The sequence below is a fragment of the Nelumbo lutea genome, chromosome 3 (assembly GCF_056320005.1).
Source record: "Nelumbo lutea isolate HS-2025 chromosome 3, American lotus-T2T, whole genome shotgun sequence".
Taxonomy (NCBI): domain Eukaryota; kingdom Viridiplantae; phylum Streptophyta; class Magnoliopsida; order Proteales; family Nelumbonaceae; genus Nelumbo; species Nelumbo lutea.
This window is the reverse complement of record NC_142686.1, coordinates 42345158-42360341: the sequence shown is the minus strand read 5'-3', so window position 1 is coordinate 42360341 and position 15184 is coordinate 42345158. Positions and strand designations below refer to the sequence as shown.

Below are 15184 nucleotides of genomic sequence, written 5' to 3'. Positions count from 1 at the left end.
CATGTCTCTTGAACTTTGATTCTCTCCGGAATCTTGTCCAATGCTTCAAGCGACCTCCGCTTCTCGATACATACACTCAAATTGAATTTGGACTAAACGATGTCCAATTCAAAACCAGTCCACTTAACACCCTTAGCTGTGAAACAGAAAAAAACACAGATGCATTGCATGCCAAAAATAAAAACATGTATGATGCCGGTTGTTTATGAGTCAGGCTTGGCTTTTTGTTGAAATTTGAATGGATCCAATTTGAACCTAACCCTGAAACAATATAAAATCGAACTCAAAACCCGACTTGGGAATAAATGTAGTTATATTGGATATCATTTTACGTGGTCGGATTAGAGTAATATCTGTCTATTGACAGGCTTAAAATCCCCTCTGCATCAATTTGATGAGAATTTATGATTCCGGTTGATTGATTATAAATTTTTACAGTATTATGTATTTTCGAGATTATATTCAAAATAATAATACCTAAAAGATATGATATGAAAAAGGTTTTGGCCAGTCAAAATTCAAGAATTTTGATAAATAACACCTGAATCTTTATAACGTTTATGATTTTAGTTTATTGGTCAGTTATTTTTCCCATATCTTATCTTGTTCTAAACAATCTGGTATCGTTTTAATTTGGTAGAATCTTTCAGCACTGAAGTTTCCAAAAGAGGAAGAAACTAGAAGTTAAAATATACTGAAGAATCTTCCGCTCTCTCCTGGTCTCCTTCTGCGACTTTCTCGCATCTCTCAGAGAGGGAGACTGAGACAGAGACCGGTGGTGCTGGTGTTCTTTATCCTTTTTTTTCTTTTTTTCCCTCGGAGAGAGAGAGAGAGAGTGTGTGTTTCTGTGACTGTGCGTCGTATTCGGTGAATTTTTACAATTTTACAGTTGAGGAATCTGTCATCGACATCGACAGGTTGTGTGTGTTCAAACCGAAAGGAAGAGAGGCACACACGTGCGAGTTTCATCCTTATAAAGGACTGCACTCACTCCTTCGGCACTCACTCCATTACCACTTCTTCACTCTGTTTCCAAGTCTTGACTCAGAGAGCTGCTTTTAAGTTAAGGTACGACTTCTGATATTTTTTGTCGTCCTACTCCTACCCCGGAAAAATCGATTTCTTCGCGTTTCGATCACTGTTGCCTCGAATTTCATCTGCGAAACGGCCGAAGTTCGTCATCGAATTCTTTCTGCTTCTTATTCTTCTGAGTACGATCTTCTTATTCTTCTGAGCATCCTTGCGGAAGAATTCTCTTTTCTCTAAAATAGCCGGTAGTATCTGTATATGATTGGTTTTTGGATCTGCTCCTTTCAAAATTCAAGCTTGAATCCTGCTTCTAGTGTTAAGTTTGCTTGAATGATTGATTAAGCTCTGAATTATCCGGCTTGAAAAGTATTCATTGTAAATGCAATTCTGTTGTAATTTTTTTTTTCTGCTTTATGTGAAAATTTTGTCGGTTTTTCGCTTAATTTTTTTATGTTTATCTTCTCTTCTTCACCTGATATCTCTGTTTTCTTGCGTTGCAAGTTGACTCCCGTCTATGGTGGATAAGACCGAGAAAAAAAAAAAAAAAACCTTTTTCAAAACAAGCGTCATCTAAGAAGTGGATACTTATCTCATATGAGCTTTGAAGTTTTTGTACGCATCAGTACTGAATTTGTTCCTTCTGTAATTAATTTATGATTTTATTCTACTTGTTCTTTGTTCATTTATTTTTAAATATATTTTTTGTTTTTTTCCTTCTTTTTTCGGGTTAATGCAATAAGTGTTTCGTGTAATGTTTCAATATTCACGCTTAATATTCTTTGGAGACTTTATATGAAGAAAGGTGAAGCTTTCAGTTGGTCTAGCGTTCAGGGCTCTGTTATTTCATTTACGTACTTTTAGATGAATTTTGAGTTCTCTGGATTCTGGAAGAGTCCCAACCACTTTTGCTCGTCCCTTGCTTTCTCAGCCCTTTCTTTTCCCCCTTTTTAGAAGAAATCTTTTCCTCCTTTCTTTTCTTTCTACTTTGAACTTCCAAATTTCTTATCTTGATCATCTCCAAAGTTGGATATAGGCAAAAGCAGTTGTAATAGCTATTCCTTTCCTCTTTCCTTTGGGAAGGTAACTAATCTAATGGCAGCAGATCATCCCCGTCTTCTATCTCACTGTAGAAAAAATATATATTATTATAAATATGTAGAAAATATTCTATTATGTATTTATGTAATGAGCTGTGGTTTTTGTTTGTATTCTGAAACCATAGTCAAAATTATCTCTGAGGACTAGGTTGTATTCAGAATCAGAGGGACCTTTTGACTCACTCTACGTCTGTCCCCAAGTTGTATTTATTTATTTTATTTTAGCATAAGTGGTTCGATTTCTTCATCTTAAGTCTTATCTATGTTAATTCGGCCTTATTATTATTTTTTCTGTCTCTGTATTCGAAAATTAGTCGTGAAATCTCCGGGTTTATGCTTATTAACATGGCATGAATTTTAGTTCTCTGTTCAGTCTTCTCTTCGGGAGTCAACGCAGTTGGTGCTTGTTCCCACGGGATTGTTCCGCAGTTTTCGAATTCAATATCTAAGCTGGTTTTTATTTCTGTGCAGTTGAAGAGCCATCAGCCTCTGCTGCAACTCTTAGAAGGATGCTGGAGAAGATGGAGCAATTCGACCACGAGAAGGCGATAGAAAATTTCGAGGAACTGACCAGGGATGCGGAGAGAGTTCAGGTAGAAACCCTGAAGAAGATACTGGAGGACAATCGAGAGGCGGAGTACCTGAAGAAACTGGGACTCAATGGGAGGACTGATCCTGAGAGTTTCAGGGCTTGTGTTCCACTGGTCACTCATAAAGATTTAGAACACTATATCCAGAGAATCGTAGATGGAGACGATTCGCCTATTCTCACAGGAAAACCAATAACAACCATCTCATTAAGGTATCTCTTCTCTCTCTCTATCTCTCCATCATTCAAAGGAGTGCCCTTTTCTTTCTGAAACAGAACAGAAATGTATCGAAGAGCACTTGCCCAGCGAGGCTGGATCTGCTTGAACACAACTTGCTCCTTACAGAGCTCATGCAATCAGATCCGGACACATGCTCTATTTAGATTTTTCTTCTTTTAAAAAAAAAATTGCAGGAATTTAGGATGGGCATTCAGATAAATAATAGATCAGATTGTGTTGTACAGCGTTGTGTGCAGCAAAAGCTATGTGCAATAGATGTAAAGTTAGGACACGGGCGAAAACATTAGCTGGTGGAGTGCAACACTTGAAACGTTACCGTGGATGTGGGGTAGAACAGTAATTGCACTTTCAACCAAAAGACAAGCAGGGGGTTGACGTGTCCTGGGAGTAAAGCTCTATAACAGCTAACAGCCCAGGCTGTCGGCTCCCAAGTCTCAACAGTCAAAGTTATCTCGCTGAAACTTGAAAGGGGGTTAATTTGTGGGAGAAAATGATGTAGTGTTTCTACATCATCATTAAACCGTATGAAGGATCATTATTAACCCAAGGCCACTTCGTGTGGTCAAGCCTAATCAAACTTACCCGCATTTATAAGTGTGGGTCCACCCCCAATACCAGGGCTTCCCATCTCAAGCAAATCTTGCGGTTGCGGTTGACAGCTCTTTCTGGAAAGACTTCATTAGCCAAATGTTATTTATTATTTTATATAATAATTCCTCTCTCTCTGTTCTGGAATCCTTTCCCTCAAACATTGGAGGAGCAAAGGCTCGTCGGAAATGTGGATAGGTTGCGTTACGTTCCTTCAACGGAGTTGAAACAAACTCTGTTCTTCCACGCAAAAAAAGAAAAGAGTTTTTTCTTTTATATTTAGGCTCGATTCTCATATCCTCATTGTGACGGGGAAAATGTGCTGTTTAATTTGCAGTTCTGGCACCACCCAGGGAAGGCCCAAGTTTGTCCCCTTCAACGAAGAATTGGTGCAAACCACAATGGAAATATTCACGACATCCTATGCTTTTAGAAATAGGTAACCACCTCACCATTTTGATTTCTTTTCTTTTGTTTACTTTTTTATGTTATAATTCTGTTTACCTTATAAACCTTTCGCTTTCCTGGTATATATAAAGTCTCTAATATCATCAACTGAATGAATGTCACCAGTGCCACGTTCACTTGATAATTGATTCAATCAGTGAACATCTTGGGTTTTGGGGTTTATAGTTGCCCCGAGTCGCCGACACAATCACACAAGAGAACCTTGGCTGTTTTGAAGCTTCTGCACATGCCACGTTTACTCCACTTAGTTGTTTATGAGTTCACTTAAGTGAAGGTGAACAACATGTAGCCTTTGATATATTGATGTGGCGCCACCACCACGACTTCACCCATCCAAATTCAAGGTGGGGCCACAACGTTACATCAAAGGCTTCCATGCATTCTGTAGCAGAAGATGGTTTTTTTTTTTTATGTTTCTTTTATTTCTCTTTTTAATAAAAAAAAAGTTAAAGTTGATTACAATTTAAATTTACCCTTTTGCCCAATTCGAAACCAAATGAATGGTGTCTAGCTGTACAAATTACAATTAATTGTTGGTTGCAGAGAGTTCCCCATTGGAAATGGCAAGGCTTTACAATTCATCTACAGCAGCAAGCAGTTCAAGACCAAAGGGGGTCTGGCAGCCGGAACTGCCACTACAAACGTCTATCGTAGCGAGCAGTTTAAGAAGACGATGAAGGCAATACAATCCCAGTGTTGCAGCCCTGATGAAGTCATATTCGGACCTGACTTCCGCCAATCCTTATATTGCCACCTTCTATGTGGGCTCATCTGTCGCGATGAAATTCAGTTTGTGTTCTCTCCCTTTGCCCACAGCACTGTCTATGCATTCCGAACATTCGAACAAGTTTGGGAGGAACTCTGTGATGATATCAGAACCGGGGTCCTTAGCAGTCGGATCACCGTCCCGTCCATCCGAGCTGCTCTGTCTAAACTCCTCAGGCCCAACCCTGAACTAGCGGATTTGATACATGACAAGTGTTCTGGGTTGAATAATTGGTATGGATTGATTCCAGAGCTTTTCCCACATGCTAAGTACATCTATGGGATTATGACCGGGTCAATGCTGCCTTATTTGGAGAAATTGAGACATTATGCCGGGGTATTGCCCCTGTTGAGTGCTGACTATGGGTCTTCCGAAGGTTGGATCGGAGCAAATGTCAATCCCAGATTGCCACCCGAGTTCACTACTTTTGCGGTGCTTCCTGATATCGGGTATTTCGAATTTATCCCCCTCACAGAGAGGAACAAGGATCTGCAACAGAATAAGATCGCTGCTACCTACTCTTATGCTGAGTCAGAACCGATCGGTCTGACTCAAGTGAAGATTGGGGAAGAATATGAGATCATCGTCACTAACTTTGCAGGTATGGCCGTATGATGAATATATAACAACCTTGCTTTTATTTTCCAAACACAAAAAATTAACAACCTTGCTTTTATTTTCCTTTTTCTCCCCCCCCCCCTGGTGAGGAAAAGGAAGATTTATCATTCATGTGATTGCCGTTTAATGAATTTCGTTTATTACCCAAAAGGGAGTTCATCGTCTTTTCGTGTCTACAGTTCTGTTGCCGCCTCTGCGATGTTTATTTCATTGTTTTCTTTTTTGTGAACTTATCCCTTAATAGGAGCTGTTGTATAATTCTTCACATGGTCTTCTGGGCAGGAGCCTCTTGTTTAACAATTTACTTGTTTTTTTTTTTTTTTTTTCCTAATTCATCATTCTTCTATGGAAGTCGGAGAGGTCTCCATTAAGACTTGCTATAATAGTTATAGAAGATCGACTTAACGTAGGGATCACTAGTTAAGAGAGAGAGAGAGAGGGAGGGAGTTTTTTTTGTTCGATAAATATGTATAACCGACATGACATGTGGAGGATTAGGTGAAATGCTTATATGACATTTTAGGTTTGTTTTCGGGATAAGTAGACTGTCAAAATATGAAATTACAGCTTCCTTTTAGTTTATTAATAGCCTCCTATAAATCGCATCCTATCCGTGATTTAACGTCTATCTACGGTCAGATTCATCACCTGTATGGTGGGGCTAAAATTTCTAAGGTGGACTTAAACAATAAAAGCCCCGTTGTTTTATGTGTTAATGCATGAATGAGCAGGGGCAAGATTGAATGTTTGACCTACCCATATAAGACAAGCGTCCTGAGCCACAAACAAAACAACATCTTACTAGACAAAACATGACATATTGTTGTACCTATTATTATAACTCTCAAATTTATTAAATTTGTACATGCAAGCAGGTCTATACCGATACAGGCTAGGGGACGTGGTTAAAGTGATGGGATTCCATAACTCCACCCCAGAGCTTCAATTTGTATGCCGGAGGAATTTGCTATTAAGCATCAACATAGATAAGAATACAGAGAAAGATTTGCAACTAGCAGTTGAAGCAGGTGGGAAGCTGTTAATGAAGAAGACAAAGATTGAGGTGATCGATTTCACCAGTCATGTGGATGTGTCGACGGACCCTGGACACTACGTCATCTTCTGGGAGCTGAGCAATGAGGCCAACGATGAAGTGTTGAATGAGTGTTGTGATTGTTTAGATCGATCTTTTGTTGATGCAGGATATGTTAGTTCCCGAAAGGTGAATGCGATTGGAGCTCTTGAACTCCGTGTGGTAAGGAGGGGAACCTTCCAGAAAATTCTGGATCATTACCTGGGCCTCGGAGCTGCTTTCAGCCAGTTCAAGACCCCACGATGCGTGGGGCAGTCCAACCCCAAAGTCTTGCAGATCCTATGTAACAATGTAGTCAACAACTATTTCAGCGCTGCTTTTTCTTGAAATTCTATACAATGCATGCAATTGGATCTTCTTCTGCTGCGGTGCTATCGATCTAAACTATGTTGTAAAACACTAAATCATTTAAGGGTCTGTTGGAAATTAGATCAAAATGGTTTACTTTCCTAACCTGTTTGGTTGAAATGGAAATTGAACCATTCTCGCGAATAGGGAAATGTTGTTCCAAATCCAAACCCATTGCCATAAAATAAACGGGCCCTAAGTTTTAGCATCCTAGGCTTTCGGTTCCAGATTTGTCTAGCGTGCCTAAAAGGAATTAATGAATTCGATTGTCTCGCTCATTTTCAGCCAGTCCCAAATATATAGTTCTTGTTTCCCTGTTTTAAATGAATATTTAGTATACATTTGGTTTTGTTGGCGTTTATTAAATAAACATTTTATATTTGATGAAACTGCAAAACCGAAAAAAGCAATTAATGAAAGATTTTATGATACATATGCGCCTACATCAGCAAAAGTTTCAATAAACACCTCCCGTTGGGGGAAGCTCCAAAGTAAAACTTTCTAAAACGGAAGAAGCGAACAGAATTTGCAAATATGGATATGTATAAATGCACATAATGAGACTTTTACTTATGGGACGTGTATGTAATAACGTTTATTCAATAAATACCTACGATTCCAAATACTTCCTTAATAACTATTTTGACAACACTCAAAAATAGATTTTAATCCTTATTAAGAATGAGCTAAAAGTATTTTAAGGGACAGGTGGTGTCAAAAGAATTTTTAAGTATTCATTAAACATGCTTACAATTTTGTGCTTACCTGATCCGGTTCGGATAATTCATACCAGGCAAAATGTTGTTCGTTGCAGAATAAGATTGATCTGGGGCCATCTGAATCCTGGCACTAAACCCGAGTACAGACAAAGGTGTATAGTTTATAGTACATGGAAAATTTGGACAAATGATTGACAGTTCGATATTTGGCAACCGTGCAACAACAGTCATTTGAAACAAGGTCGAGTTTTTCGGAACAGAGTTATATATATATAGTAACTAATGAAGACTGGACACAAGGATTTCTGTCCTTTCAAGATTCTCAAATCTTTCCTTATGACATATGTCATATTACAAACAAAAAAAGCAATCGAATGATTAACTGTTAACAGACTCATTTCATTCGGACTTGACTCACCATCTCCAATGGTCACCGGTCAAACGCTTTGTACATTGTTGCCAGTGGCTCCCAATAAGAAATTATAGGGGAAAAGAGCAATCTAGTAGTTATATACTCTGGGTTGAGGCATGTTGTAGCAACGTTGTCCATGAATTTTCAATGCTCGGGTTTAGTTGTGGCCAAATTCTAGGATTCAATGATTAGGTTCAACCAATGTTTTTGAATCGCTATTGGCTTGGACAGCTGGACTGTTTGCATTGGAAAGGCAATCGGTTCTATTTTATCTTAAATCCGGTTTCCGGCTAAAAATCATTGAATTGGTCAATGATCTGTTGATTTAAAAAGTTCCGTCTAAAAATCATTGAATTGGTCAATGATCTGTTGATTTAAAAGGTTGAATAGTTAATCTGTTCAATCCGATTACTGATTTTTGACTTTTTTTATTTTAATTATTATTTTTAAATTTATAAGTTTTTTTATCATCCAATCCTACCCACATGGTACTACAGTTGTACATTGGGAATATCTCCCCATGAATGATAACATGCAAATGTAGGAGATGTTCTTAATGTACAGCTGTAATGAGGCATGGATAGGAGATCCAAGTTCCATTATAGCACTACTAATCACAATAAAGGCCAATAAACCAAAAACACATATTTGACCCACTAAAATCACTTTTCCTTTGAGTTCAGATCTCTTGCCCACAAAGAATCCTATCCACACCTACCCATACATTAGTACAGCCCCACATTAAGATCTCCGGTATTTGCATGTTACCATTCATGGGGAGATGTTCTTAATGTACAGCTGTAGCGTACTATAGGTAGAAGATCTGAATTCTTTTCTCTTACAAGAATAACAAGCAAGAAACAAAAGGAAAAAACAAAAATAGACAGACGGAGGGGCTACCAAGATGCATGTATATAGTACAACATCATACAACATTGTGGGGTAGGCGAGCAGGCATGTATGTTAACCCATCCCGGTCTGTGCAAGCATGACTATTAGCACATGTCTAGAATGGTCTGCCCGAGAGTGTAAGGGTTAGTCTCACAAAACTATTTATTCCGAAAATCCCTTTTACTTTGGAGATGTTTAGGATCACATTAAAGTCTCACAAAACTTTCCAATATGTTGTGGAAAGAGTGTTAAAAAAGACTTTTGGGATGGAAAAAAACACTTTGCCCATTGCCAAAAAGCTAACTCTTATCAACTCAGTCACCTCTTGGATGCCTTAATATATTATGAGATCATTTAAAAATTCTAACAATATTCCCGAGGAAATTGACAGAACTCAAAGGAAGTTTCTTTGTAACAAAGATAGAGGTAAAAAGCCTGTCCATCTTATGAATTGGAAGAAGGGTTGCACCCCAAAGAGGTGGGGGGGGGGGGGGTTGGGGCTAAGGAATTTTAAATGGACTAATGAAGCGAGCTGGCAAAACTAGGATGGATGATTCTCAAGGAGGATAATTTGTGGGTTAAAGTGGTAAAGGGTAAGTACTTTAATAAGGAGAAATTTTTAGAGGCAAGAAAGATGAAAGGAGTATTGGTATGTGATTTTTAGGGACCTTTTAAGGAAATGACTTAGATGGGAAGTTGGTATTGGTAAATCTATTAAATTTTGGAATGATAATTGGATTGGAGAGAATTTTCTAACTGAGACTTTAACCCCTATGCATTAATTCAATGAAAATGAGATGGTATGTGATTTCATCGATAAAGATAGAGGTGTGTGGAAGGAATCCCAAATTGGAAAATGTCCCTCCGAGTATTTGGAATAAAATCAAAGCAATTTTTATTCCATTAAGCCTTAGAGAAGATAATTAGATTTGGGGACTAAATCCAAAGGGCTTGTTCACCATTAAATCGGCATACAAACTAAAATGTGTAGAGGAGTCTTCAAGATTGAATTCAGGAAGTTGGACTTCAATGTATGGAGCCTTAAAATCTCGTTGAAAATTAAAGCTTTCATGTTCTTGATGCTTAATTTAAGATTGCTTGTGAAAGATACTTTAAAAAAAAAAGAGGATTCAAGATTTATGGTGATTATTGTAGATGTGGTAGGAAAGAAGATATCAATCATGTTTTTATTGAATGTATTGCTTCAAAACAAATCTGAGATCTCCTCTATTTAAATTTAGGGAGCTTAATTGGGAATAACTTTAATATAGGTGAATGGTGGACAAAAGTTGACAAGGAGGATATAAGTGAAAGGGGCTTCTTAAAAGAAAGGTATGCCTTTGTTTTGTGGCATATCTAGAAAAATAGAAACCAATTAACTTTCAACAATAAAAAGGACCCTCCTAAGGGACTTTCTTGAATATGAAGAGTTATTTGAAAAACCAAAGTCCATCAAAGAGTTAAGAAGTTGGAAAGCCATCTTTTGGGCCCCTTTGAATCATGGGGAAATTAAAATTAATTTTGATGTTTCTTGTCACAGGAATGGTAGGTGTGGTGTGGTGGCCATCACGAGTAACCATCCAGGCGGGATTTTGGACTTCAAAGGCTACTTCTAAGCACTTCCATGATAAACTCTGCTGAAGCGTGGATGGCTTGGGAGGCTCTCAACTTAGCAGACAACTTTTGCAACCACTTGATCATCATTGAAGGAGATTCAAACATTACTATCCGTTGTCTTAAGGGGTTGTCCTCTCCCCCTTGGAACCTTAGTAACATCATTTTAGATTGCTTACAGATGAAAACAAGTTGGAGCGTGGTATCGCCTAGAGGCATGTGTACAGGGAGGCAAATCAAGTGGCTGATTGGATTACAAATAAAGCTATATCTTCAGTTAATGGGTCAATTTTTTTATAACCCTTGTGTTTTGCTTATGGGATGTTTGGGGGTGTGCTACCCCACGGCTTGTGTAGCACTTATTTGTTGTTCATAAAAAAAAAAAAAAACATAAAAAAAAGAAAGAAACAAAAAAACAATTGCAACATCAGCAAAAACAAATACAATTTTACTTGTGTGACAGTTACTTTTGTTTTCATAAACAAAACCAACCAACCATATTGTTGAACACCCTCTAAGAAAATTTGTTTCCTCGCATTTAAGAAAATCCTAAAAAAAAAAACAAAACACTTGTTTACAATAGACATAGACATAAAGGAAAGACTAACAAAATGTCCATGGACAAACTTCAAGCAACTCAAAAGCTGAAACCTTCCAAAAGCCTATACACACAAACAAATAAAATTTATTAAATATTTGAATTCTCTGAAACTTAATTTAGAAAAGTTAAATTTCTCAACAGTACCCACTAAGAATTTCTTAGTAAACCAAAATTTATTCTATTCAACACTAGAGCAGTCACTAATGAAATATTTTTCATTGATGAGATTAAGGAAATAGATCATTCCTCTTAGTTTAATTGGGAAAGTACGTTCACCTTGCTAAGGAAAAGGCTACGTCCAGCGTATGCCAGCTACCATCTACCTAATTTTTGGAGTAGTTAATACATTATTATCAATTTAATAAACCCATTAATTATCTTCATCTTTCTGTCTCAACTAATCCTAGATATGACTGAATTGAAGCATTTTAATTAGCATTTATTTTTTACTAGTATCCTTGAGCTTAATCTTTGACGTAGAGTTCCATTTGATATCCAACAAGATTTTCTTTAATTTAAAGCCCTTGAGTCCTACCAACCTTTTTGTTGTCCTTTACTTGGAATTTCCTCCATCTGCTGGATGATGACAAATTCTTACAACAGATAGTCTGCAACACCATTGAAGGGCATGATTTATTAAAAGAAACTTAGAGTCATTTGTTTTTCCTTGCTTTGGGGATCGGATGAAAAAGGAGTGATTTTAAATTCCGTTTGTATAATAAAAAATGGTATTCCAAATGACATCAATAAAAGTTGGGTCAATTTACTGCGAATGATGTCTTTTTCATCTGTTAGGTCACGATGAATACTTGATATTTGGTAAGCCCATGAATTCAAGCTTTGTACCCACTAATTAAAGAAATAAATATACTGGGTCAAGAAATGTAGAGTACTATAATAGCAAATAGACAAAGGAAAAGACTTGTGGCATGTTAGAACAACAAGTGTAATGGGTGGTCATCACATTCAAACTAATAAAATAAAGTTTATTTTGATTGATTATCATGCACTAAAGCAATTTGATATTTCAATTCCATTAAGTTTGACGTGGGAGACCCAATTGCCAATTAAGCAACCATCAGCTCATCACCTAAAAACTAGAGACAATGACGGTTCAACCCGAGGATAGAATTTTTAGGCCCAAAGTACGGTGAGATAGGTATTAACTCGGAATTGATACTAATTTATAAGCGGGCATTAGTGTATAAAATGATATTTTGAATATTTATAGATAATCCGTACTTTTTCGATATGGGATGAAAAAGAAAAGGGTCAATCAAACTTCATATTCAATGGGAGCATCCCACGTACACTTGTTTAACTCTAGAATGCATGATTTGATTTATAGAGACTTTATATTCCATCTTTTCCCATTGTGGTTAGTTAAGGGTGTTAGACATGACAGCTTGGACTTTTGGGTCAGATTGGTTGGTATTATCTTGAATTCCTGATGGATTGATGAACCTTGAAAGGCTAGCTTTGTCTATGGTAAAACTGTTCATGGATTTTATTTTACTCTGAAAATGTATGGATACAAACAAAACAAGCGGAATTGCGGAAAGAAATTCAACAGTCTTTGCTGTGACATAGGATCCCTTAGCTGTTTAGCACGCTGTGTAATCAACAATAATACTAGACAGTTCACACTAGTCATAAAAAAATATATGGACTCATAACCATTTGATATAGGCTAGGCCCCATGTGGCATGTGGCATAAAATACATGGCAGGGCCAGGATGGTGCCATGTGGCATTGGCCAGTTTGAATCTTGGCCGTCCGTTGGTAACAACCTCTAACCACCTCCCCGGCGAGCTCAAGTATAAATAGGTGTGGCACTCCCTATGTAAGCTATCTTGGTTCTTTCTACTCTCAAGCTCTCTAACACTTGGATGATCTTGTCTGAACTCTTCCTATCAGGCCTCGTCCGATTCTTTATTACGTATTTGACTAACTTGATTGTTGGAGTTTCTGTCCCTGAGATAACACCTGGGGCCTCTAACGTGTTCTCTGATACTTAAGTTAGACTGCATCCCTTAGACGTATTAGCCCTCGGTTCAAGAAGTGAAATTACCTTATTACCCTCAACCGATCCTTAGAAACAACATCATTAATTCAATCTCTTAACATTACTATTGGTTCCACAGCCTTTAAGCATTCAGCTGATTCCCCGTCTGCATAGCATTGTAGGTTTCTGTTTCTAATGTTAACTTTGCCTTTTGGTTTGTACGTTATATCCAATACCAACATGGAAGGTCCTACGTCCCCGTTCGGGTGGCCGAATAACAGAAACGGGTTCTTTCTAAGCGATGTCTTGATCTTAACTGATAGATCAGTACTTCGGTAGGTAGTAGACTAAGTAGTAGCAGAAGTAATGGTGGTTCTACCTCTAAAAGACAAGAGGATTTTTTATATAAATACATACTACATGTTACAAGAGCAGAGAAGGTTGCACGTGAGACCCATTTACCATATTAGTGGAGCCTGGAGTTCCACATGGTCGAAGCTGAGGTGCCCCCAGATTTGAGAAGGAAGCAAAGTGATGACCTTCTCAACTACAATTGCCAGAACCAGGTGTATCTCTGTTGATTTTCGTCACTTGTAAAGATGTTGAAACAATAGCCTCTTTCAACTAACTCAAAGATATGACAAATTTGTTTTATTATCATCATTTTCATCATCCAAGTCTTATTTCAACTATATGGGATGGATTAATCAGTCCTGTTTCATTCGGATAAAAATTACAGGTATTTCATTTCTAACTATTGCAACCCATGTCCTTTTCAGTCTACCTATAGCCCTTTCAGGCCCTTTAACTCACAACGGATGTTTCTTTCTTACTGGTGTTGTTGGCATGCTCTTAACCAAAACATGTTAATCTGCTTTCTCTCATTTTATCACCTTAATGATTATTTCTACCCTTATCCTTTCTAATTTTTCCATTCATCCGTTGAAGCATATGCATTTATACCACACTCAATTTTTTGGACTTTTTTTTTGATTGTCTGACATTTTGCTCCACAGATCACAGCTGACCTTACAACCGTTTTATAAAATTTTCCTTTCAATGTAAGTGATATTCATTTATCACATAAAACAAAGGTTTTTAATTCTGACCTGGAAAATGAACCAATCAGGGGTCTGATTCTCAAGTCGAACGATCAACCCATGCTTAACTGCTCGGATAAGTGTTTTGTTGACCAAAATCAACAATTTTGATTTTGGAGAAAAAACGGAACTAGTAATTCCCGGTTTTTCTGGTTCCACTGTTCAGTCTGATCCAGTTTTGAAAACGATGCATAAAACTCTAAATACACCCGTCTGTTTTGTTTATCCCATTCTAATTTTATAGACAACACCATCCTCAAACTCTCATTTGTTATGAATTAACAAACCAAGCCAAGATACTAGAAAATATCACATTACATTATTTCTTTATCTTTAATATCAAGTATATCTAAATTTACACCATTTCTTCATCTCTATCATTGCTGTTTGCACTATTAAACTAGGAAAAAGTTGCATCAGGTTGACTGACAGCTGCCGGTACATTCCAAACTCTCATAGATACTAATATGGCAGATTTCTTTAATTGAAAAATAATTATTTTGTTGGCATGTGGCTTGGAGTGACAGAGTTTCCTGCCAGGCCCATGTGGATAACGCTAGTTGTGGACTACCCACCACCAGAAGGAAGTGTTGAAGCGATAATTCTGGACTGAAGCAGGCCTGTCATCGATGATAATTATATATCTCCTTCAATCTATAAACAATTATATAAAGACTGTCAAAATAATCATTTTCCTCTCTGCCATCTCGGTTGCCATGCGGCATGCCATCCTCCATCGATGGGTGAAAAATATAACCCATGATTTGGAAAATTTTGCGATATGCTCAAGTTATCTAACAAGAGGGAGAAGGATCTAGAATAAGGAGAAGAGAGAGAGAGAGAGAGTTTGTTTGTAGAAAAGCCAATGCCAACTCCATTCATTCCGGTTATATTTATAGCCTTATGGTGCTACAAATGGGAGTACAAAATAGGAACTACTGCCCCTTCATCTTAGGAGCTTATCAACAAAAAAACAGAATGCACTTATCTAAGAAACAGAATGCA

General features: G+C 37.5%; 1 protein-coding gene across 6 annotated transcripts; it reads left to right on the top strand.

Moving 5' to 3' along the window:
• Positions 1 to 568: 568 nt before the first annotated feature.
• LOC148864518 (jasmonoyl--L-amino acid synthetase JAR4-like) lies at positions 569 to 6926 on the top strand. Of its 6 annotated transcripts, none has more exons than XM_088981207.1 (5): positions 569 to 1068; positions 2598 to 2928; positions 3882 to 3983; positions 4556 to 5379; positions 6272 to 6926. In XM_088981207.1, the coding sequence occupies exons 2-5, from the start codon at positions 2636 to 2638 to the stop codon at positions 6814 to 6816; spliced, it is 1764 nt and encodes a 587-aa protein (XP_088837333.1). In that variant the 5' UTR covers positions 569 to 1068; positions 2598 to 2635; the 3' UTR covers positions 6817 to 6926. The 6 variants fall into 6 exon arrangements, with proteins under 6 accessions (XP_088837333.1, XP_088837331.1, XP_088837332.1 ...); XM_088981205.1 differs by having other exon boundaries at positions 719 to 1211; XM_088981206.1 differs by having other exon boundaries at positions 1001 to 1274.
• Positions 6927 to 15184: the final 8258 nt, after the last annotated feature.